Source organism: Euprymna scolopes, chromosome 9 (genome assembly GCF_053919585.1).
Source record: "Euprymna scolopes isolate OS-2025 chromosome 9, ASM5391958v1, whole genome shotgun sequence".
Taxonomy (NCBI): domain Eukaryota; kingdom Metazoa; phylum Mollusca; class Cephalopoda; order Sepiida; family Sepiolidae; genus Euprymna; species Euprymna scolopes.
The window spans coordinates 78028476-78055927 of NC_136490.1; the positions used below are offsets into that span (position 1 = coordinate 78028476).

At 30.7% G+C, this 27452-nt stretch overlaps 1 protein-coding gene across 3 annotated transcripts in view; it reads right to left on the minus strand.

The window, feature by feature from the left end:
- Window positions 1-11499: 11499 nt before the first annotated feature.
- LOC145284718 (uncharacterized) overlaps window positions 11500-27452 on the minus strand; it is a 155823-nt gene continuing 139870 nt past the window's right edge. For all 3 annotated transcript variants that reach the window (XM_080133633.1, XM_080133634.1, XM_080133635.1), the window contains exons 5-7: window positions 22586-22746; window positions 17579-17691; window positions 11500-11989 (exon numbers count right to left, since the gene is read on the minus strand). In XM_080133633.1, coding sequence (XP_079989759.1) covers window positions 11848-11989; window positions 17579-17691; window positions 22586-22746 — 416 coding nt within the window. In that variant the 3' untranslated portion in view covers window positions 11500-11847. The remainder of the gene's footprint in view (window positions 11990-17578; window positions 17692-22585; window positions 22747-27452) is intronic.

The following is a 27452-nucleotide window of genomic DNA, read 5'->3' on the forward strand; positions in this document are numbered from 1 at the left end:
TTTCGCACATTGGCAGACATATTGAATTATCTGTTTATTGAAAAAATACATAGCCATTAATAATAATGTCTACCAATAATGACATTATTCCGTTTATGGACTGGGAAATGCCAAATCCAGCGGAAACATTTAAACTTTTTAAACAGAGGTTAGAACTATATTTTGCTATAAACAAAATAAAAACCGACCAACAAGTGAATTACATACTGCTAAAGACCGGCAACGAAGGTCTAAAAAAATTTAACACTTGGAAATTAACAGATGAGGAAAAACGTTCTCCCGACACTATTTTTAATAAATTCTTGGAGCATTTAGAACCTAAAGAAAACTTTAGGATTAACAGACTAAAACTAATGTCTTATAAACAAAAACAAAATGAGACAATAGACGACTTCGTCAATAGATGTCGTCAACTTACGTTAAAATGCTCACTAACCGACACTGAACAAGAACAGCGAATTATAGAACTAATTATTGCGAGTACCCCAATTGTCGAATTCCAGAAAGAACTATTATGAAAAGATAATACGCTAACACTGGATGAAACCATCCGAATTGGTAAAACGTATGAGGCAACAAACGCACATATTAAACAGCTTAGAGAGATGTTAAACACCAATAACGAGGAGGACAATAGCGCCAATACTGACATACAAGCAATTAAAAAATATAAACAAAATAGAAAGACAAACAACTGCCTTAATTGCGGAAAAAGTCACGAACGTCGACGTGAAGCATGCCCAGCATTTGGTTCCAAATGCAAAACGTGTGGGAAATATAACCACTGGGCAACAGTATGTTTATAACAGAAGATCAAGGTCAAGATCGCAAAACAGAGACCGTGGAAAACAAAAACCATTAAACATGAACCAGACCAAGAAAAAACATTTCATCCAAACTGATATATTATCCAGGAACAACAGCCAGGAACTAAATGAACAATTCGAAAATTTAACTTTTTCCACCATTAAACACCCTCTCAAACACAGAGAGATGAAGCCTTCGCTTATATAAATATAAAATTACCTAATCGAAACAGGACTCACAGACTACGAATTAAAGTCGATACTGGAGCCCAAGGTAATACATTACCAATTTCTACATCCCGTAGAATGTTTCCTGAGAAATTAACTACTGATGGCTGCCCAAAACTAAAAAAACAAAGTAAGGACAAAAAATTAATAGCCTACAATGGAACACCGATAAAGTGCTATGGCAATATCAGTATACCATGCAACTACCAAACCCCTGATTGGCACGAAAGCACCTTCTATATAGTAGATGTAAATGGACCAGCAATTCTAGGATTACCATCACTGGAAATACTGAAAATGGTCACTCTTCACTGCACGGTGAAAGAACAAAACATAGTCAAAACAATCAACAAAATCGAAGACTTGGTACAGATCTATCCAGATCAATTCGACAAAATAGGCTCTATGCCTGGACATGTCAAGTTAACAACGAGCAAAAATGTACAACCTCACATTGACCCACCAAGAAAAACCCCAATTGCCCTAAAGGACAACATAAAACAGGAACTAGACAAAATGGTCAGCAACAAGATCATTAGAAAAGTCACAGAGCCAACAGACTGGGTTTCCAGCCTAGCTTATTCACACAAGAAAGATGGAAGCCTGAGAATCTGTCTAGACCCAAGACGCCTTAACATTGCGCTAAAGAGACCACACCATGCAACCCCTACAGTGGAGGAGCTAACACACCACTTTGCAGGTGCCAAGCTGTTCTCTAAACTTGATGCCAAAGCTGGTTATTGGTCCATACATTTGGATCAGGAATCTCAGCTGCTAACGACATTCCAATCCCCTTTTGGCAGATACTGTTTCCAAAGATTACCATTTGGGTTAAGTGTATCCCAGGACATTTTCCAAATGAAAATGGACCAGATACTCGAACAAGTTGACGGAGCAATTGGAATTACAGACGACATTGTTGTCTATAGTAAAACGGACAAAGAGCATGATAAGATCTTATACAGGCTCATGCAAGTAGCTGCAAAAAATGGTCTTGTGTTTAATTCAGCAAAATGCAAAATGAAATCAAAAAATATATCTTTCTTTGGAATGATATACAGTGAAAATGGTGTTAGCCCAGACCCAGAAAAACTTAAAGACTTACAAGACATGCCATATTCAACATGCAAAAAGAACTACAAGAATTTTTAGGCCTTGTCACATATTTATCACCATTCATACCAAATGTAGCTGACAAGACATATACATTAAGAGGCTTGTTGAAAAAAGACGTACCTTTTCTCTGGGAAGAGCATCACAAGGTATGCTTTGAGATGCTTAAAACAATAATCACCAAAGACTCCACACTAACATACTTCGACACGAATGAAGTACCAATACTGCAAACTGATGCGAGTTTAAAAGGACTTGGAGCAGCATTAATGCAAAACAAAAAACCTATTGCATACGCGTCAAAATCTTTAACAGACGCCGAGCAACGGTATTCGTGCATAGAAAGGGAACTTCTAGCAATTGTATTTGGTGTGCACAGGTATCATGTCTACCTATATGGACGGAAATTCAAGGTACACACCGACCATAAACCCTTGGTCATGATACTACAGAAACCACTGACCAGTGCACCTCCTAGGCTACAACGAATGATGACCAAATTACAGGGATACCAGATACAAATAGAATACATACCAGGCAAAGAAATGACTATAGCTGATACACTAAGTCGTCTCCCCAGTACTCAAAACACTGACATGATCGACTTAGATATTCAAGTTGACTTGGTGAGATTCAGGAGTGAACGCCTGAATGAAATAAAAAAGGAAACAAAGTCTGATCCAATACTCAACCAATTACATGAAATCATAACAACAGGATGGCCAGACTCAATTAAGGAAGTACCACCGACAATTCGGTCATACTGGTCATACAGAGATGAGTTATCTGTCAGTGATGGCATAATCATGAAAGGCTCAAGGATTATTATCCCTGAAAATCAGCAGAAAACTATCCTGGACCAACTACATTACAGCCATCAAGGTATCGAAAAGACACGTCTGCAAGCTAGAGATACTGTCTACTGGGAGCGAATTAACACTGATATTGAGAACATGATCAAAAAGTGTTCAATATGCCAGGAAAACCTCCCAGCACAATCAAAAGAAACGTTACAACCACACGACATCCCTAGCAGAGCATGGGAAGTTGTTGGCACTGACTTGTTCCACTGTAACGACCAGGAATACCTCATAATTGCTGATTATTATAGTAAATTCCCAATCATACGGAAAATGAATGGCATGGCCACAAGCAACATGGTCATATCAACAATGAAGCAGATATTTTCAGAACATGGTATTCCCACCAGAGTTATTAGTGACAACGGACCACAGTACTCCAGTGAAGCATTTAAAGAATGTGCTCAACAATGGCAATTCGATCATATCACATCATCTCCAAGGTTTCCTAAATCAAATGGTTTCATTGAACGACAGATTCAAACCATTAAAAGAATAATAGTCAAAGCAAAGCAAGTAGGAAGAGATATTAACCTTGCAATGCTGTGTTTAAGAACAATGCCTATCAGCCACAAACTTCCAAGCCCAGCTGAACTTCTAAACAGTCGCATCATGAAATCGAACCTGATTGCAAAAGTCACGAATCACAGATTTCCCAACCGTGACCATATCCACGAAGAACTAAAGCACAGACAGGATATACAAAAAACCTATCACGATAAAACAGCCCATGACTTACCAGCACTTGTCCCTGGACAACACGTACGTATGTGGGATAACCAAACTGGAAAATGGAAACCAGCAACAATTCTCAGCAAATGTACAGAACCTAGATCGTACATCCTCAAATTGCCAGATGGATCGTCAAAAAAACGTAACAGAGTCCATATCAAAGCAGATGGAAAAGCAACCCATAAACATGTTCACTTCAGTGACCAAACCCAATCTCAATCTGGACTCCCTAACACAAGCATCTCAAACCAAATAAACACTAAAAAACACACACCAAGCATAACAAGACATGGTCGTGAAATCCATTGGCCAAACAGATTTAAACAATAAACATCTGAACAATGTGTACTACTTTTCTTCCTTCTGGTAAGGGGGATGTAGTGTTATCATACAACTACTTTCATACGCGTAACAAGGAAATCATGGCGTATGAATATTGATGTAAACCGCCTAATACATATCATATTCGACAACATGGCGTAGACCTATACACACGTACCTTCAATCTCTCTTCCTATGTAAATATGTAATAAAGTTCTATATCAAATAAAACCACAACTTGGTTATCAATTACTTATAATAACAAACATAAATTAACGACAGTGGGGTGTGCCGAAAGTCAGCTGGTGACGTTGTAAGTAATTGCAAGATAAAATGAAAGTAGGATTGAGGAGTGGGAAACATTTATGGACGAGAAAAACGGTAGCATTTAATAAAACAGAAATACATAAATTAAATACTGAAATAAAATGTAGTTATTAATATTTGAATCTAAGGATAAAAAGTAGGATTAATATAGAAGAAAAAAACACTTCCGTCTCCAAAATGCAACCTGTAGAAAAGAATTTTAGTTTTAATAACATCAGCATTCAAAAGACATTTTTTTCTTTTTCTTTTTTTTTAAAATTAACCGTTAAAAGAAAAGCGTGATCTTATTCTTGACTTTAGCTAGTTACATTTTGCAACATAAAAGAAAAGCGGAGCGTTGTCTGAAAGTCAGCTGGTGACATTATAAGTAATTGCGAGATAAAATAAAAGTAAGATTGAGGAGCGGGAAAAATTTATGGACGAGAAAAACGCTATCATTTAATAAAACAAAAATACATAAATTAAATACTGAAATAACATCTTGTTGTTGATATTTGAATCTAAGGATCGAAAAAACACTTCCGTCTCCAAAATGCAACCTGTAGAAAAGAATTTTAGTTTTAATAACATCAGTGTTCAAAAGGCTTTTTTTTCTTTTCTTTTTTTTTAATTAACCGTTAAAAGAAAAGCGTGATCTTATACTGGACTTTAGCTAGTTACGTTTTAAGAAACTTGCGCTATAAAAGAAAAGCGGATGGAGGGGGTTCGAAAGTCAGCTGGTGACGTTATTGCGAGATAAAATGAAAGCAGGATTGAGGGGTGAGAAACATTTATGGACGAGAAAAACGTTAGGAATAATATAGAAGTCACTTATCTCATAAAAACACTTCCGTCTCCAAAATACAAACTGGAGAAAAGAATTTTAGTTTTTCTAACATCAGCGTTCAAAAGACTTTTTTTTTTTAATTAACCGTTAAAAGAAAAGCGTGATCTTATTCTGGACCTAAGCTAGTTAACTTAAAAGTAGGATCAATATAGAAGTCACTTATCTCGAAAAAACACTTCCGTCTCCAAAATGCAAACTGTAGAAAAAAATTTTAGTTTTAATAACATCAGTTATGTTTAAATGATAGTTAATTCCTCAGCTTACCTAAGTTTTATTTTGATTTACTTTATGGAGAATTAAAAGTTGACAATATTGAATGGCTAGCCCAGTCAAACAAAGCAGATGACGAGGAGAAATTTTGTCATAATTTCTCCCTTGCTTAACTATTTTACTTGGACACCCAATGCTGATGGACAATTTGCAAGTCTTCTAGATCTTTTCCTAACAACATGTGCTCATCCTCAGTTCTCTCTTTGCTAGGATCTTCTAATCAATGTGTTGTCTCAATAAAATATAACAAACCCAAAAATATCTCACTCCATCGAACAATGTATTGATACTCAATGGCTCAGTGGAACTGTTTGTTCATATCGAAATTACCCCTATGTTCTATGTTTAAAAAGAATGCATCCATTATAGCATTTGACTTAACTGATTGGTTATCTGTTGGCATAAACAACTACATACCTTCCAAGAAATTCCGACAGAAACTGAACAGCCAGCCATGGTACACCCCTGAATGTGCTGCTGCTATTACACACAGACCCCGACTGCTTCAATTACTTTAATTGTAATACATGTTTTGAAACTAAAGTCGCCTTTAAAACTGACTGCAATCACTGCAAAAGGATTATAAAAAACATGAGAGAGTCTATGCTCAGTCCAACAAAAGTTGAAGAACAAAGGCTTGGTGAATAACAAACAAGGTCCTGAACAGAGGTGAGTTCTCTATCCCAAACATCATCAATGGGTCTGAGGTAATTTTATTAGCATCTGACAATGCTAAACTCTTTGCCAAGAACTTTGCATCAAACGATCAAGATCACCTACCTCCAGAATTTCCTTCTAAAATCAAAAATAATCTGAGAAACATTCACATATCTTTTCGTAATATTGGCAAACTCACTTTGATGTCAGCAACGCAACTGGCTCTGACAAAATTCCAGTCATAGTACTCAAAAAAGCTGCAATCAGAACTAGCATACATTCTTGCGAAGCTTTTCAATCGATACCTAAAGCAGAAATGTTTCTCAACGCTTTGGAAAACCTTATAGTTTACACAGTATTTAAAAATACTGAAGATCGGTCCTGCATCTCAATATAGACCAATTAGTTTTCTGTGTCCTGAGTTGTTTGAATAGAAAAATTATCAACCACTACAATCTACTCAGTTGGTTTTCCATCCTATGAGATCTATATAGCTGATGTTCTGATGGATACATAAGTTCAGTGAATCTATCAACAGGGGGGTTTCATCAAGAGCTCTTGACATATCAAAGGCATTTGACAGGGTTTAGTGTAAAGGTTTACTTCACAAGATTTTCAGCTGGAAATATTTTTTCAACCATCAAATCTTCTCTCTGATAGATTTTTACAAGTCGTTGTGGATGGGTAGAAATCTGAAGCTCAAAATATCAACGTTGGTATACCTCAACTGACACTTTTCATGATCTTCATGATCCCTCAAATCATATTCTAAATTCATTGATCAACATATATGCAGACGACACTATCATCTATGGCAACACTTGAAAACCGACAATTACTAAGATTTCTCTGAGTCTCACTCCTCTGACCTTGAGCACGTGATGTAATGGGGCAAAATGTGTCTGGTTAATTTTAACACATCCAAAACCAAGCTTCTATCTTTTCACCATAAATGCACTGATCCCCTGATACAAATGGCTCTCATTTCAAAGAAGCTTTCTGCTTCAACAAGCTTCTGAGTCTGATGTTCACTCTTGACCTGTAATAGAAGACTTAAATCAAATCTGTTGCCAATATTGCTGGAAAAATGATTGTGTCATTCTACCATTCCAGAAGGTATCTCACTTTTGACTACCTGTATAAAAGCCAGACACAACCTAAAATGGAGTACTGTAGCCACATTTGGGTAGGAGCTGCTTGGAGCACCCTACCTTGCTTTGATATAGTTCAAAACAGGCTTTGAAAACTAATAGGTGCTGCTCTTTTCTCCTCCCTCCAACCTCTTTCCCACAGAAGAGATGTTGCAAGTCTCTGCTCCATCATTATTTTCATGGAAAGTGCTCATCTGAACTATGCCCCCCTCTTGCCAAACTTTCACAAAATCACTCGTCTAGTTACAACCACTATTAACAATTTTCCTCATTCTCTTTTTGTGCTTAAATCTAAACACAAATTCCATGAACAAAACTTCTTTCCAAGAACTGCCCGCCTATGGAACTCTGTTCCACTGGCCTCCTTTCCAGCTGACTACAATATAGTTGTTTTCAAGTCTAATGTAAACAAGTTTTTAAGTGATCCCCTTAAATAATCAAATTCTACCCAATTTCCACCACTAACGATCATTACGCTGTTGTTGCAGTAATCACTGTACACTTATTAATCCTTATCCCTCAGTTGCCTTTGGGCCTTGGTAAGTGGTGACTCCCTTGTTAAAAGAAAAAAAAAATATATTTTTAATAATGTTTTGTGCTGAATAAAACCTAGAAAAATATGGACAAAATTCTCCACAGTTCGAATAATGTTGCATATGATTGGAGGCACTGGTTTGCTACATTCAAAAACTTCCTGCAAAGTTTTTAAAAAAAAACTTTGCAAATCTATGAATCGTGCTCCTAAACTTTATCAGTCCTAGTATATGAGCTACAAGCAAAATTGGTACTAGAAATGAAAGAAGGAACTAAAAGAATATCTTGTGAAAGTGATCGTTGAAGGCAGTCAAAATATGAGCGTGAGGCTATTAAGAGATGTTTTCATAAATCGTCTCCTCTTGTCCACTACTATTCAATGACTACTCCAAAAATGTAACACTAGACCTCACCACTGCATTTGACCAACCAGAACTCTTGAAAAAGTTCAGAATCTTATTTCCCAAGCAATTTTTACTAAGGTACTACAGCAGTAAAAATGGTCTGCCCCAAAACATAACATCCACACCAACTTATAAATCTCATAAGTGTTTCTTTGGTTAAAAAAAAAAAAAAAAAAAGCATCTTCACCTGCTGAAGATATTGGCCATTTTGTAAATTCAAACTCACTTTTACTTTGCTTTTATTCAGTTTGCCATCATTCTCATACAGAGAAAATGTTAATATATTTTGAACTGTTAAACTCTCATGTGGATTACCTTGTGAATACTTATAAACTTATATAGAAATGAAAAGAAACAAACAGCAAAGACAAATATGAGTTTTGTTAGAGAGAAGTGCATTCAAAATAACAATGGAGTGTTAGCAACAAATGAACAGGACAATAGGGATCATTGGAAATGTCATTATGAGAAATGGTTGAATACCGAGTTTCTATGAATAAGTTGATGGATCAGGTTCTAAAAGTGAATAAATAATTGAGTTTGGTTTTATTCGACTGGTGCTATATTTATCCCGAGATAAATGCAAGAGAACACTTAGTAAACAGAATGTGTATTTTGCCTTTGTGGATTTGGAGAAAACTTTTGACAGTGTTATTTTCACAACATTTTGGTTGATGTAACCTCCAACCTTTTTCAGGTGTATCTTGCTGAACTTGGGAATGTTTCTGCCAAACTCAGGAATTTTATTTACTTCACGCAGGGTAGCATGCTCTTATTCCATCAGTTTTAAATGGGTAGAGGTCCCAAGTAATTCGCAATCATATTTTTCAATTGCCCACACAGAATCAAACCTTCAATCTTCAGGATAAAAAATATCACGTTTTACAATTGATTTTTCAAGTACTCTAACCCTTGCGCCATTGCAAAGGACTCGTGGAATCTACATGTGAAACACAGACGTTATGTAGAACTTGTGTTATGATCACAGCAGGAGATAACTTTGTAATATATGATAAGTATTAAAAGCTTGGATGGTAGACGCCGCATCTTTGACCTTAACTGCATCTTTCAAATATCCACATTTTATTTTACTCCATTCTAATTGGATAACAAGAAATTCATGTCACATTCAATATTGAAACATGACATAATTGTAGAAGATTTTATTGTATACTTAAAATGTTTACTTATTAAAATTTGTTTTATAATTCTAAATTCTTTGGTTGATATTTTTGACTAAAAGTTTCCACAGAAGTCTGTATTAAGCTTGTTCTTAATACTGAAAGAAAATTCATATAAAAAAATTAGCAAAAAAATAAAAATAAAAATCCTAATTGATTTTACAAAATAGATTTTCAATAAGTTTTTTTCAATAAAATTTTTTTCTTCAACACTTTTTCAATTCCTATTGTTCTCCATCATTATGTGCTTCTCAAAATTATTACAATATCTGTTTCAGTTCTTCTTCTGGTTGAAAAGCATCCTCTGTTGTCCCATCTTTAAAAATCGTGGTGACTGGTCATACCCAACTAAGTATTGTTCCTTTTATTATTAGCAAGTTTTTAAGAGTTTGGTGAATGATAAGTGTGTTCATTTTGTGGAAAGTTTGGGCCTCATTAGTATTTCTTTTTTTTAACTTTTAAGTGAACGAATCTGTCGTTTTATGGATAATTCAGAAGGTAGGGCCAATATACTTGACATTTGAAAGGTGTTCAACTGGACCCAGACAGATAAGATCAATATGACAATCTGGTCTTCTTTGCAAACATCAGGGTTATGGTATTAGTGGTAAAGTTTTTGACATTTTCTTTCTAATTGCAAATAACTTTAAATGTTTCCTTTTTTCCCTCTATCAATGCTGGTATAACTCATGGTTTTATTCTGGGCAAAACTCCTTTTCTTCTCTTATATCCATGATTTTCTGTGTTGATGATATGACTATTCTGGTGTTGCTTCTCATCCATCTGCCTCGGATCAGATAGAATGTGAACCTGCTCTAGAAATTGACTTAAGTTTTATTATAGATATATATATAATGGTTTGTTTTGTTTGATTTTATTAAGACTCAACTTGCATCTTTCAATCATAGGTGTGTCCCTTCCTTTGTGAAATTTCTATGATTGGCTCTGTTCTTGAGGAGAAATCGACCGTGAAACTTTTTGGTCTTTTTTTCTCATCACATTTTGGAGTTCATCCATTGCTCTTTCTGATTCTCATAAAATCAGTTCTCTCTATCACTCTAATCACTTGGGCTATTCTTTACCTCACAAATATACTATCAGATTTTGTATGGAGTCCTGTTATATTTGGGCTACTGAATCTGTCCCATTTGTGGGTTATGGGTAATTTGGTTCTTGTCTGCAACCTCTCTCTCACAGTCATGATGTTGCAATGTCAGTCTTTTCTATAAATACTATTATGGTATGTGTTTTTTAAAGTTGTTTAACCAATTATCAGTTTCTTTGGTTCCAGTTTGACTTGTTGGTTTAATGGTCTTTACACATTCACTGTTTTTATATTTTATTATAATACAACTTCCTATTTCAATCAATTCTTTCCAAGAGCATTTTTTGGCTCTCATACATTAAGTGGTTTTGTGCACTGTTTGGAGTGATTTCCATAATAAATATATCTATGCAATTTATATTAAAACTTATAATCTATTATACATTTGAATCATTCACAAAAGTGAACATTTACATTTTGAGAAATGTGATTGCAAACATTTTGGACATACATTTTATTTACTTCTCATTGTTATTAATTTGTAAGAGGATAAAAATTGAGAAACATTCTTAACAATTTTCAAATAAATATACCAAACATGCAATAAACAAAAATTACATCAAATTTGGACGCTTCTGAGATAAACTGATCATAAACTGCTATTAATTATATATAAAAATTTACTGAATAATTCTGAAGAAATTTTTTTTAATATTTTAAACCTCATTTTAGAAGAAATCTTTAACTTTCCAATACAATAGGATAAAAAAAGGTTAGTAAAATTTTAGAAATAGTGTGTGTATGAGATAGGGATCATGAATAAAAAAGCCAACACATAAAAATCTCTAACTAAAAAGTAAAATCACTTGAACTTACAAATTTAAAATACAACTTTTTATATTAATTTTCCTCATTCAATTTCTTTCATAAGTGTAAATTCCTCTTAAGCTTTGAACTTTCCATAATGAGTTATGCAGATAATCAAGTAATATGTAGACTCAAAAGTATAATAAAAAGACAAAAAATGAATCAACAAGACAAAAATTTGATTTTTGTTGTTTTTTACTCAAAACAAAATATGTTTGGGAGAATAACACAACGTCTTAAGATACAATTATATTCAACTGATTATATATATATATATATATATATATATATATATATATATATATATATATATATTTGTAACAATATATTTTTTTAAAATGTGACCTTTGGAGTATAAATGTGAAAATGAAACAATACATCATCGTCATCAGCAGATTTGTTCATCTGATAACAATTCAGTCTTTTTCTTATTTTTTAAAAAGGAGACAAACACTCATATTCATGGAGTGCTCTCTACTCCCAAAAATGTTTTATCACAGTTGTGCTGTAACTAATAATTCAACATCACCGAGTTTTACGCTTTTTTACTGATCTTCCTTTATTGATAGAAAAACTTTTGCTATCAGTTTCCGAGACATTTTGATGATCTAATTCCATCATAGCTTCTTGAATAGCAGCTTCCAGATGAGAATTCATTTTCCTTCCCCTAAAAAAGAAAATGATTCAAATAAATATAAGCAACACATAACTTCATTAATGCATACTTAGTTAAAAAGGAATCAAAGACATCAAGTCTAATTTAATCAAAACATTTTTGGAATATACCTATTCTAATAAATGGAAAATCTTGGTAATATGGCTATGAACTCAAGATTTGCAGACGTTAAAATATATATAAATGCACAATAGTTGATCTGCATGATAATGATTCTTAAAATAAACCATAATTTTATAGAGAACGTTTTTCATGGACCAATAGTGCATTTGAATTAGTATAGATTCTTCTGCAGATAAGATTTTTTTGTGCAAGTCGATTTATAAAAATGACAAGTCGGTTGCATTGGAAGATGAATACATGATCGAATTATTAAAAAGTTCGAAAATAAAATTTACTACGTTTGAAGTTTATATCACAAATAATAAAAAATAAATATAACAAAATTTGAGAGTGAACTAACTCTGCTTCTTTAATATTTTTCTTATATTTATTAATGCTACTTTTTATGTGAAGATGCTTCTATGATATTTTTATTATATTTATTGATGCTAGTTTTTATGTAAAGATGCTTCTATGATATTTTTATTATATTTATTGATGCTACTTTTTATGTGAAGACGCTTCTATAATATTTTTATTATATTTATTGATGCTAGTTTTTATGTAAAGACGCTTCTATAATATTTTTATTATATCTATTGATGCTAGTTTTTATGTAAAGATGCTTCTATAATTTTTTTATTATATTTATAGATGCTAGTTTTTATGTAAAGATGCTTCTATAATACTTTTATTATATTTATTGATGCTACTTTTTATGTAAAGACGCTTCTATAATACTTTTATTATATTTATTGATGCTAGTTTTTATGTAAAGACGCTTCTATAATATTTTTATTATATTTATTGATGCTAGTTTTTATGTAAAGACGCTTCTATAATATTTTTATTATATCTATTGATGCTACTTTTTATGTAAAGATGCTTCTATAATATTTTTATTATATTTATTGATGCTAGTTTTTATGTAAAGACGCTTCTATAATATTTTTATTATATTTATTGATGCTACTTTTTATGTAAAGATGCTTCTATAATATTTTTATTATATGTATTGATGCTAGTTTTTATGTAAAGACGCTTCTATAATATTTTTATTATATTTATTGATGCTACTTTTTATGTAAAGATGCTTCTATAATATTTTTATTATATTTATTGATGCTAGTTTTTATGTAAAGACGCTTCTATAATATTTTTATTATATCTATTGATGCTAGTTTTTATGTAAAGACGCTTCTATAATATTTTTATTATATTTATTGATGCTAGTTTTTATGTAAAGACGCTTCTATAATATTTTTATTATATGTATTGATGCTAGTTTTTATGTAAAGATGCTTCTATAATATTTTTATTATATGTATTGATGCTAGTTTTTATGTAAAGATGCTTCTATAATATTTTTATTATATCTATTGATGCTAGTTTTTATGTAAATATGCTTCTATAATTTTTTTATTATATTTATTGATGCTAGTTTTTATGTAAAGATGCTTCTATAATATTTTTATTATATGTATTGATGCTAGTTTATTTGTAAAGACGCTTCTATAATATTTTTATTATATCTATTGATGCTAGTTTTTATGTAAATATGCTTCTATAATTTTTTTATTATATTTATTGATGCTAGTTTTTATGTAAAGATGCTTCTATAATATTTTTATTATATTTATTGATGCTAGTTTTTATGTAAAGACGCTTCTATAATATTTTTATTATATGTATTGATGCTAGTTTTTATGTAAAGACGCTTCTATAATATTTTTATTATATCTATTGATGCTAGTTTTTATGTAAAGACGCTTCTACAATATTTTTATTATATTTATTATGCTAGTTTTTATGTAAAGATGCTTCTATAATATTTTTATTATATTTATTGATGCTAGTTTTTATGTAAAGACGCTTCTATAATATTTTTATTATATGTATTGATGCTAGTTTTTATGTAAAGACGCTTCTATAATATTTTTATTATATTTATTGATGCTAGTTTTTATGTAAAGACGCTTCTATAATATTTTTATTATATGTATTGATGCTAGTTTTTATATAAAGATACTTCTATAATATTTTTATTATATTTATTGATGCTAGTTTTTATGTAAAGACGCTTCTATAATATTTTTATTATATTTATTGATGCTAGTTTTTATGTAAAGATGCTTCTATAATATTTTTATTATATTTATTGATGCTAGTTTTTATGTAAAGACGCTTCTATAATATTTTTATTATATTTATTGATGCTAGTTTTTATGTAAAGACGCTTCTAAATTATTTTTATTATATTAATTGATGCTAGTTTTTATGTAAAGATGCTTCTATAATATTTTTATTATATGTATTGATGCTAGTTTTTATGTAAAGACGCTTCTATAATATTTTTATTATATTTATTGATGCTAGTTTTTATGTAAAGATGCTTCTATAACATTTTTATTATATTTATTGATGCTAGTTTTTATGTAAAGATGCTTCTATAATATTTTTATTATATTTATTTATGCTAGTTTTTAAGTAAAGATGCTTCTATAATATTTTTATTATATTTATTGATGCTAGTTTTTATGTAAAGATGCTTCTATAATATTTTTATTATATGTATTGATGCTAGTTTTTATGTAAAGATGCTTCTATAACATTTTTATTATATTTATTGATGCTAGTTTTTATGTAAAGATGCTTCTATAATATTTTTATTATATGTATTGATGCTAGTTTTTATGTAAAGATGCTTCTATAACATTTTTATTATATTTATTGATGCTAGTTTTTATGTAAAGATGCTTCTATAATATTTTTATTATATTTATTTATGCTAGTTTTTAAGTAAAGATGCTTCTATAATATTCTTATTATATGTATTGATGCTAGTTTTTATGTAAAGACGCTTCTATAATATTTTTATTATATGTATTGATGCTAGTTTTTATGTAAAGATGCTTCTATAATATTTTTATTATATGTATTGATGCTAGTTTTTATGTAAAGATGCTTCTATAATATTTTTATTATATGTATTGATGCTAGTTTTTATGTAAAGATGCTTCTATAATATTTTTATTATATCTATTGATGCTAGTTTTTATGTAAAGATGCTTCTATAATATTTTTATTATATGTATTGATGCTAGTTTTTATGTAAAGACGCTTCTATAATATTTTTATTCTATTTATTGATGCTAGTTTTTATGTAAAGACGCTTCTATAATATTTTTATTATATCTATTGATGCTAGTTTTTATGTAAAGACGCTTCTATAATATTTTTATTATATTTATTGATGCTAGTTTTTATGTAAAGATGCTTCTATAATATTTTTATTATATGTATTGATGCTAGTTTATTTGTAAAGACGCTTCTATAATATTTTTATTATATCTATTGATGCTAGTTTTTATGTAAATATGCTTCTATAATTTTTTTATTATATTTATTGATGCTAGTTTTTATGTAAAGATGCTTCTATAATATTTTTATTATATTTATTGATGCTAGTTTTTATGTAAAGACGCTTCTATAATATTTTTATTATATCTATTGATGCTAGTTTTTATGTAAAGATGCTTCTATAATATTTTTATTATATGTATTGATGCTAGTTTTTATGTAAAGATGCTTCTATAATATTTTTATTATATGTATTGATGCTAGTTTTTATGTAAAGATGCTTCTATAATATTTTTATTATATGTATTGATGCTAGTTTTCATGTAAAGATGCTTCTATAATATTTTTATTATATGTATTGATGCTAGTTTTTATGTAAAGATGCTTCTATAATATTTTTATTATATGTATTGATTCTAGTTTTTATGTAAAGACGCTTCTATAATATTTTTATTATATGTATTGATGCTAGTTTTTATGTAAAGATGCTTCTATAATAATTTTATTATATGTATTGATGCTAGTTTTTATGTAAAGATGCTTCTATAATATTTTTATTATATTTATTGATGCTAGTTTTTATGTGAAGTTTCTTTTATAATATTTTTTATTACATTTATTGATGCTAGTTTTTATGTAAAAATATTTCTATAATATTTTTATTATATTTATTTATGCTACTCTTTATGTGAAAGCAAAATACAAGTGAAATCTATATTTCTTTATGTTGAGTTTACTTCACTAAAGTGTGAATTCACATTTAGATTGTGTTATTCTTTGCAGATGACTATAACACTATCATAGATGAAAGTAACAATTTAAAAAAAAAAATGCACAGAAAATATTTTTATGTGATGAGTATGTGAAACTTTGCTAGATGGAGTTTGGAAATATCTGACATAGAATTGAAGGCTGTGATGGTGTCTGGTGATGTCTGAGTGTCAAATTTTTAATAGAATTCAACTGGAAAAACATTTTTTTCATAACAAAACTTTATTTTTGTGAATCAATTTATATATACAAAACTAAAAATTGTAATTTTCATTTCCCCCACTCCCACAAAGAAATGATTAAGGCTGATCTTTAAAAATTCGAAACAAAAGATTATTACATAACATTAGAACTAATAATATCTCTTGCCTGCACTTCTGCAATAGACAAAAAGTTGGTGCTGGTCAGAAAGTGGTTGATCATTTTACATTAAATTTATATAAAAACAGTTTTATTATAAAATAATACAAAATTCACAAGCTGTTTTTATTATTTTGTCCAATAAAATGTATATGTGAAAATTGTTTGCTTTTTCTTATCCATCCAATATTTGTCTAAAACCCACAATCACAGATTGTTTATAGCAAATAAAAATATCAAGATTAACATGCTCTAAATCGTAGCATTGATTTTCAATCTAAACTGAACTCTGCCTTTAGGACCAATCAAGTAATGGGGAGAGAAATAATGTTTCTCTCTTTTTTTATTAATGTTTCTTTTATTTATAAAATATTTATTTTTCATATTAAAATTTGAAATTTACAATTCGATTCGATAAAAACAATGGCTTCACTCTATTGTGTATATAAAATATTTTTTGTATCCTCAATTTTTGATTTAACCAAACTTTTTATTCTAATCAAAAGTAAAAACATTTTTTTACAGTTAAAATGATGTAATAAATAATGAAGTTTTAAAACATTGGTAATATGAGGAGGGGTGGTCATGTTATAAAGAGGTATGATGGATAGAATTTCCAAAACACAAAAACAAAGAACCTGGAGAATTCAAGCAGCAGTAAAAAACCTAAAATAAGAGGTAAAAATAAGTGGCTAAAATAAAATATTCAAGTGGATTAAAGAAAAAAAAAAAAAAATGATCCAGTTACAAAGAACTACAAAATTACATTGACTATGTATCTTTGTCATCATAAGGAACACATGTAAATCGGGATTTATTGCCTGTTTGCTTAAACATTATTAATTGCAAGAAACTAGCTTTGCTGACAGGTTAGGATATGATTAAAACGCAAATTTTTAAATCAATTCAAATTATTATAGGATGAAATTTAATGGAAACAAATGAATATGCATCATAAAGTTCAAAAGTTCTATGTTTAAGACCTACTTTCTGTACTTTTTTCTTGCTCGATGATGTGCTTCCAAACCTTCAGATAAAGTTTTTAATTTTTCAGGCTCAACCTGAGTAAACGTATGATCACCAAACCATTCAACCCAAAGCTGAAAAATAAAATAAAATTTTATGAGCTGAATGCAATATTTTCTTTTATTAAATAATATACTAATTAGACAAACTTGCATTGTCATTGCCACTTAATATATTTGTTGCTTTTATTTTAATTGATTAAACAATAGCTGGAGTAATATTAAAATAAGTTTTGGATATCATTTGAATATAAAAAATACATTAAAAGAAATGATGAGAAGAATATTAAAATGCAAAGAAAACCATATGAAAAAACACCTCAAAACCTGATGAATTTTATTTGGAGACCTTTTATTGAAATATAAACATGTGTTGTGCAGCATGTTTGATCTGGTGCACATGAATGACAAGGCATTGCAGGTGAAAGATATTTGGTCTAAAGAGGTGAAGGGACAGAGAACTGAAAGAATATTCAGGGATATTCTTTGTTGAAAAAAGTAAGTGAATGGGAAAAGTCCTGCTGGGATCAGTTTTCTAAGAAAAACAGTTCTCAGGGTCATCTATGGGTGAATTCAGGAATGGAAACTGGCTAAATGTTATCTGCAGTGGATGTTTCAAATAGCCAACCTCTGGGTGGCCAAACAGTGACTACCAACAAAAGGTCAGAGTCAGTCAGGGCTGAAGAGATCCCAGGAGATGGGAAAGGGAGGTGATCATCGTCAGCTCTACTGAGGAGGAGCTGAATGTAGGACAGGGTAATTGGTTTTTTGTAAGGAATGCCAGCAGTTTGGCAGTGTCTCCCAAGGTTGGTTAAGTTCCTTGGAAGCTCTTAGCTGAAAGGACTATGTCAAATGACTTGCATGTTCTGGTCAGGCAAAAGATTTCATTCTACAAGTCTGCCAGTCAACCTTGGAGGAAAGAGTACCATTTGTAACTTCCAAGAAATAAACATCATTATTTATTTATAACCTGGGCGTGTGGTCTTTGTTTTGTTTTGGATGGAGTATTTTTTGTTCCAGCACTGACAAGAACTTTGGACCAGCACAACAAGTGAGACAATTTCAATCAGTGCAGTGAACACATAAGGGCATGTTCATATTCAGTGCTGAGTCATCATCGAACTTTGACTCTGCAGATACAGCAGATGCTAGAGCAGAGTCAGAAATTCACATCTAGTGATGTCCAATGCAACATTTCCATCTTTATGATTGGTAATCTTCTCTTTTGCATCTTTCATCAATGGCCAGCGCTTTGAACCATATAAAGCAACATGTCATACTACAGTCGAGTAGATCTTGATAATAAAGGACAGCAATGGCAGAAGATCATTCCAGCCATGCAGCATTGAGCTGTGCATCGAGTTTACTGAGGATACTGCAGTTGCAGTTGATAGTTGAAGTGAGATATTTGAAATCACTGGGAAGATCCTGGCATCTATCTGAATGCTTCTTTGTTTATCTTTACCAATTAATAAGTACTGCATTATCCTGATGTCTAGTTTCAAGCTGAATGATACAAATCAGTGCTTTCAGGAATGCACATGCTAGTGTACATTGAGTTTATTCTTGGAAATCAATATAAAAGCTTTCAAGAAATAGGCTAGTAAAGATCTATTATGATGGTATTCATGACAGCATCGAAAAGTGGCGAAATAGGGTCTGATATACACAGACCATATGAGAGAAGAACAGATGTACACAAATCCAAGACAAAGGCTGAATCCTTAGAAAATGACCTCCAGACCGTAATTGAATAGAGACATAAATGGATGGTGACATTTAATACAAGTAAGACTAAGCTGCTCTCCTTTAACAAGAAGCCTCTCCAACCACTAATAACCATGACAAATAACTCCCTACCTGAGAATTCTTCCTTCAAACTCCTAAGTTTAACATTCACAGGAAATATGAACTGGAATAAATACATTGAGGACATTACGAAGGCTGGTGCATGAAAGGTTGGTTCCCTCTATCATGCTAGAAAACTGCTCACATCTCTAGGCCACTATTCGTTCATACATGGAGTACTGTTTCCACATCTGGACTGATGCATCTAACACTAGTCTTTCCCTCTTAGATAGGGTCCAAGAAAGGGTCTCCAATCTAATAGGTCCCACTCTGTCAACTAGGTTCCAAGCCTGTCCTATTGCTGCAATGTTGCATTCCTGTGCCTATTTTACAAGTATTTTAATGGAATGTGCTCTAATGAACTCCTTGCACTTGTGCCTCCTCGACGTACATATCCCCAACAAACCCGCTTGGCAACAAAATTACACGCCGTCAATACTGAGGTCCCTAAATGTCAAAGTTTTCCACTCAACTTCTTCCCTAGAACAGCTGGACTTTGGAATTCTCTTCTGTCTACCGGCTTCCCAAACTCTACTGATATGCAGAAGTCCAAATGCAACATAAACTAACATCTTAATCTTTCTTCTGTATGGTCCCAATTAGTAGCCCTTTACATCCAAGTGGCAATATGCCCCATTGAGGAATTTCTACTCTCTGCAGGGGGGTAGTCGGCATATTCTGATGCCCTGCCGATGGGGTCTAGTGAAATCTGGTTCATTTCTTCAAATAAACATTCTTGGATTTTAGTTTGGTTGTTTTTATTTCCTTTCTTAATCATAAGTTTGATGTTCTTGGTGGATTGTTGTTTTCATTCTCGGCCTTGCAGAAAATAATTGGGTTTTGCAAAAAGGTTGTAGTATTATTGGCTGGACTGTTTTAATTTAGGAAGCCAGTAAGGAAGTGAGGGGGAAAAAGGAGACGGGGGCTGTTGTTTTTGTAGAACATATTTAAGTTTTACAAAAGAGAATAGAAAACAAAAACAGAAATTCAATGTAGGTGTATTTCGTCTCAGGAAGCCAATAGACAGCCTGATCTGGTAGCACAGAAAAGGTTATGTAACTATTACGGCAAGTTTTTAGTTTTATTTTCTTTCTTTTTTATTCGTGTGTTTATTGAATTCTGTTCGCTCAGTATAATTCGGCGGTTTCCGTCGTCTGCCGGGGGTTGTTGAGCAAGACTGATATAAATAAAGAACGGAATCAAAAAAGAAAAAAAACAAAAACTGTTTACTTTATAATTGCAAAACATATATTTAAAAGTCTGCTTAAGAAAATATAATTTTAATAAAACTATTTCATAATGAAAACAACATTGCATTTTTTATATAGTAAAAAAAGTTAAAATAATTAGGTGTGCATGTAAAAAAATGAAAGAATTGACAATGGCATTTTAGTAATAAGATAAGGAAATAGTCATTCGTTCTTACTAAAGTAATAACAGTGGAAATACATCTTTCCTATTAATAATAAAAGTAAAGTTAGTTTCGTTTTCGCAAGGAGCACCGTTTCATTTTGTGTGGTTGCCTTTTGGGTGTTGTAACTTGTTACCGAATTTTGTTTGCACAACTAAACAAATCATTAATTTAAGTTATGAGTTTGCATAAAAAAGAAATTTCTTTTAGTTTTAAAGTATAATTTCTTCACAAATAAACCAAAAAGTTCAGAGTTTTAAGCTAGTTCTTGTATTTTCAAAATAAAACTTAATCATCAATAAACAGAAAATTGTAATAAAACACAGTCCTTATGCAGATTATGAATGTCTGGTTCCAAATCCAAAATAAATCAGAACTTTTTCATTTTTGTTTCTTCAAGAACCATTGTTTCATTTTGTGTGGTCCCTTTTTGGGTATTATAACTCTTCATCGTTTTTTTTTTTTTTTGTGAAGCAATTTCTAATCTAAGTAAAAACACGAATTAACACGTACATGTAACTAAAAATTGTGACGATATCAAACCCAAATATAAGAAACGAATGTTTATGTACATAAGTGGTGGAGTGTTTTATAGTGGCTAACCATTCGTTTATTGCTGAAAGAACTGAATAGCAGAATTTTAGAATGTCTACCACTCAGTCAATCAGCTGGGCAGGATTTTGGCAGAAATTGTTATTTGTGTAGATGAGAAGTGGTAAGAGTATCCAATGTGTATGAATTCAGCCAGCAGATAATGATGGCGTAGACACAGGAAAGCAGGAAAAAATATAAATTCACGCAGTTAAAAATGGGGTCATAAGAGGACTTATGGATTAGAGGAGTATAATTGGAACTACTTCCTCTGTAGGCTATTAAGATGATGATGATACTCCAAGGAATAAATGTAATGTTTTAATATTACGAATTAATGTGTCTAAAATGTCATTCTATAGTTAAGGTAATGGCTAATAGTGTAAACCTAACAAATTTGTATGTAGCATCTGTTGTTGTAAACCTACAGCATTTTGGTCTAGAGGGGAAAAACTGCACCTCTTTTATTATATATAGGGATAATCATACACTATCCATTTCTTCTTGGCCTATGTCAATATGACTGGCAGGCTGCCAAGTAGAATTTTTAGATACTGTTTCATAATCAGATTTTCATTGTTCCAGCAATACCACATTATTCATTACTGGAGTTTTTAACATTTGAAGGGGGTAGGGATGGGAGATTTGGCTACACTGACTGCAGCCCTGATGGAATTTGCATTCTTGAAGCTCTTGATATCATTATCACCAATACTTGCTTCTGTAAACATGATTTTCACTTGCATATGTCTTCTTGAATATATTTTGTATTAGCCAGACGGAAGGTGCCCTTGATGCCAAAAGTTGTGCTGTAGTTAAGTATCATTCAGAAATTTGCAGGTCTACCAAAGAGGCCAAATATTGAGTGCATTAAAAAGAGTTAAATTAACATTGTTATATACATGTGGTAAACTAACAGAGTGAGATGGCGAAATCCATCAAAACTTTAGCTAATTGGATCAAATAAAACTGGGTCACTATCATAGAAAATAAAATGACATGGCTGTGGATAGAGAAAATCAAATCAACATGTGCCAGTGCCACAATTGTTTTTTCAACCCAAATAATGAAAGAACATTGTATAATGACAAAAATAAAAAACAAAAAATATGGCCATACCTTTCCAGCTTCACATTTATGAGTTCCTTTGACTTCATTGACATTTATAAGCTTTCCAGGCCAAGAAGGAAAACCTCTAATCTGACCCCAAACCAAATCTCCGATATTAAAAATTCTTGGATATGCTGGCATCATTGGTTCTTCCATAGAATCTTCATCATCTATAGAATAATAGAACTTTTGTTTAAAACAATAAATTGCTTACAAACAATTATGTTTAAAGAAGATGAGGCACATAGGAATGCTTCAAAATAGCAAGTAAATTATTTGTAAACATTCAAAGTTTACATCTTATGATCCAAATGATCAAACACTTCACGCTTTGCCATCTTCATAAAAATTGGGTTTTTAAACCATACTTCATTTAATATGTATGATTTCATGTAAGGAAAAATCTTTTCTATTGTATGTCATGATTGAAATGATTCTCCATTTGTTATCTATTTTATAAATACACAAATAACTAAATATCTTAATGGGCCTTTAACAACTATTGATTCCTAATTATACATTGACCTATTGTTCAATAAAGAAATTATCAGAGCAGTAAGCAACTTTTCATGTAAACTTTCCATAAATATCCAAAAAATTTTAATTTTAAATGAAAACAAAAGAAAACCCTTAGAAGTTGTAATTAATTATTATTGAGTAATTAACATATGAATTCATATACATATACACTAGATGTACTTATCCAGTATTGACCGAGAGTAAAAGGAAAACAATGTTAATTTGTTTATGAAGAAATGAAATGTTTTGAGATATTTTTGGAAGTCAAGGGTAATAATTGATCACACGATTACTTCTCTCTACTGCATAAAATATTCAAAAATTTTCTTTTCTGAAAGAAATATTTTTGGAAATAAATTGACACAAAATGAAATATATTAATGCCAAAAACAGCATTAAGAATAAATGAAAAATAGGCTAGTCCGAAACAAGTAACAATGTCAGAGATTGCTTTTGGGGGTCTGACTTTGAAAATCTAGCATGATAATTTTAAGTTATAAGTTATGTACATAACTAGAAGAATACCCATCCCAGAAGAAACAAAAACTATTTTATATCCCCTTATGAAGATTAAAATCATTATTATGTTTAGATTCCTTATTCTATTTTTAATCAAAATCTATTACATAACTTTGATGCCAGAAAAAATCTAAAATCAGTGATATTTGAATTATAATTAAGAGCTTTCATCCTTTTTTAGCCCATTTTGCATTTAAAAAAAATTAAACTAAATATAGTATACATTTCATATCCTTACATCTAGCAATTGAGTTCAAAATTAATAATTATTATTTAATTAGTTCAAGAGTAAATCATGTACATAAAAATAAACATTTGCATAAACCTAAATTTATAGAAATAGACGAGTAAAAAATTTAAACAAATGAAAATATATCTTATAATTTTATAATTCAGAAAAGTTTTAAAATCCAGTGAATTTTTACTATGTTTTCATAAATGTGCTTAATAAGTAGTACACTCCACATTCAAACTGACAGTGAAAATTGTACATACATTTTGTATGAATGTATAAAGAGGAAAATATTTTGTAATTTTATTGCAAATGAGAAACAATGAAAACCATGTCATCAAGGTCCTTAAATAAATTAAAATAATTTATTATTATTGGAAGTAGATACCCTGTGCTGAATATATTGATCAACTACTTTCTCAAGATAATGAGAATTTTTATTAGCAGTGATTATGTCACTCAGCTTAGACTTTGAACAGATTACCAAAGTTTGGTAAAATTTATTTTTCTTATCTAAGGGACGATTGTATCCCAGCTGATATATAAACTAGAAAAAGTTGGCTTTCTGTATATACTTGAACAGAAAGTATCAATTGACCTCTGGACCAAAATATCTGTTGCTACTGCTTTCTCCATATTTTCAACAACTATTAAAAATGTTTGTATTATTTGGATTCTTCAAACTACTATTCTCATCTTGAGTGTCGTTTTCACGTTTTGGTTGATGTAATAATGTAAGATACACCTTCTTCAGGTGTATCTCGTTAAACTCGGGAATGTGTCTGCCAAACTCGGGAATTTGGATGGAAATTCGAACGGATACCTTTATTTACTTTACAAGGTAGCACGTTCTCATTTCGTCAGCTATAACTAGATAGAGGTCCTAATTTGCAATTGTATTTTTCGGTCACCCATACTGAGAATTGAACCTTCAACCTTTAGGAAAACATTACTTTTACAATTAATTTTTCCAAGTACTCTAATGCATCATTGAAAATGTGTTTTGATATTGTAAAAGCAACAAGGAAAAAATTCCTTTTACATAACACATTACATTTTTAAATGACATATCACATTAATTGTATCTTAAAATCTAAATATTATCTGAGAGGGAAAATTAATAGTTTAAAATCTTAAATGGCATTTTTCAATCACTGTAACACCTGGATATATTACTAAATTTCAAAGCTTCAAGCTGGAAATAACACCAATATTGAACATTCTTAAAGATCTTCTCAATGTTACTACCTTTGGGAGTACGGTTTGGTTTGTCTTGTCTACATTTGTCAAGATTAGATTGTATCTGATGGTGATATTTTATTAAAAATAAGCATTCTTTTAAATACCAAAATCTTTTTAAATTCCTAATTAAGAAATATTTTGGTTCTGTATCATCCAATTAAAAAATGTACATATGTTAAGTTAATCTTTATCAGACTCACACATTCATTCTTTCCCGAGTTTCAATTTTGGTATCCCTCTTCTTATATCGATAAGAAGGAAGTGTTTACTGAATTTTAGCTGTTGTATCTACAAATAAAATAATTGGATCCATCCCATTTAGGTGGATGATTTTTCTTGTATGAAGGTACAATTAGCCGACTTATCTGTAGCTTTGTCAACATGCTTATCAATAGCCTTTTATTTAGAAAACAAAACAAAACAAAAAAAGGATGAAGATGCAAGTGTTGTGATACCTAACAATAATGATTACATAAATAAAATGCTGAGTATTTAAAACGACCAAAGCAAATTCGTGAAAAGTAGATAGAACAACCAAAACTAAAGTGGTTACTCCAACTTTAAAAGGGGTTACCCAAGGAAAAGTTTGACAGAATTAGTTCAGTAGGTTCCCAACTTCCAAGAATGTACGAGTTACCTAAGGCTCATAAAGAGGAAGGATTTCCTCTTTGATCTATTCTCTTATATGGTAGGATCACTTCAGCATGAGTATCAGGATCTCTTTATTGCAGTCCTTTAAAGAAACCCAAATTTCCAGAAAAATCTTTTATCAAATTAATAGATTTGGCAGTTAAATCAATTGAATTTAGTTTCAATTGTGATTTATTTTGCTAAAAGGTACGGTGTAGCTATGGAGAATACATTGGATCCTGTTCTTGCTACTATTAGAATGTCTTGGACCTTATTATTTTTGTTTTGTTGATGCTATGTTTGTTTCTTGTTAATCGCATGGTGACACTGTCCTGTCAGTTTCTTGCAAAAGTTGAATTCTCTTCATGTTAAATGTTAGATCATTTAAATACATTATCAAGGGGAGGGGTCAAATAACTTGTTGCCGTTTTTAGGTGCTTTGGTCCAGTAGTCAGCAAATTCTTTCTATACAAGTATATATACAAAGCCAATTTTTTCAATCAGCTAGAATTCATTCTCTCCTCAGCTAAAAAAAATGGAGGATTAGGTTTAAAAAATCACAGACAATAAGCAAAATGAAAGAGATGAATTCAAGTCTGCTTTGATTGAGTTGTGATGCATGTGGTATCTGTAACTAAACAGATAAGTTGTTTGCGTTTTCATCACAAGCTACATTTTTAATATAGAAAAAGATTTTTATTAAAAAAAAAAAAAAAAAAAAAAAGATTAAATATTTATTTTTGGGGGGGACTTTTTAATAAACAAAACATTGTATCCATATTCTATCTTTGAGTTGTGTGTATGCCTTCAGCATTCTAAATTCTTGTTTTCAAATTTCATTCTCTACGATTATCCAATTTAAATTATTATAATTGTAATAAATATATCCATTTTTTATTTTGAAGAAGAATAAAAATTTTACTATTTGATATATTTTTTAAAAGCATTTTAACTTTTAGCATCTTATATTCATTTTTTTTGTTATTAGATTTGTATATTTTAAAATTATACGTGGAGTAATTTTCTGTTTTGCCTCCCATGAGAGTGGAGTTAGACTAAAACATTTTTTTCTACAAGCGTATATGTGAAACTTATTTTTTTAAATTAATACTATTCTATGTAGTTATATCAACATTTTCCCATTCCTCAGTCACTGAAGGAGAAATCCTTCCAGATTGAGAGAATTTTATTTGTCCAAATTCAGAGTGTCCCCTTTATAGTGGAACTAGATTTTCCCTACATTAAAAAAAGACTGTAGAAAATTATAAAATAACGAATTTTTTTTAATTAAAAAAGTTATAAACATTTGCCTCCTTATGAGAGCAGATTAAACAAGTCAGTTTTTTTATGTAAGGAAAATCCAAACCCCTCCAAAATTTCTTTGCCACTGATTGAGGTGAAGAAAGATAAAGTGTAACATCAGAATAAATACTTTACTCCTAACCAAAAAGGACAAAAGTTAAATGTTTTACAAAATATACAAAAACCATAAATGTTAAAAAGGCACACAGAAATATTTAAAAAAACTGTCTTTAACCTATTAAAAAATGTGCATATTTATTAAAATATGATAATTTAAATATAAATCCAATAATCATAGAGAATGAAGTAATTTAAATACGAGAAATTAAGATGCTAAAAGCGTACACAATCCAAAAATAGAATCTTTTTTAACAAATAGGCACATGTTTCATTTGCTTATTAAAAAGGTTTGTAAATAAAACAAAAATAAAA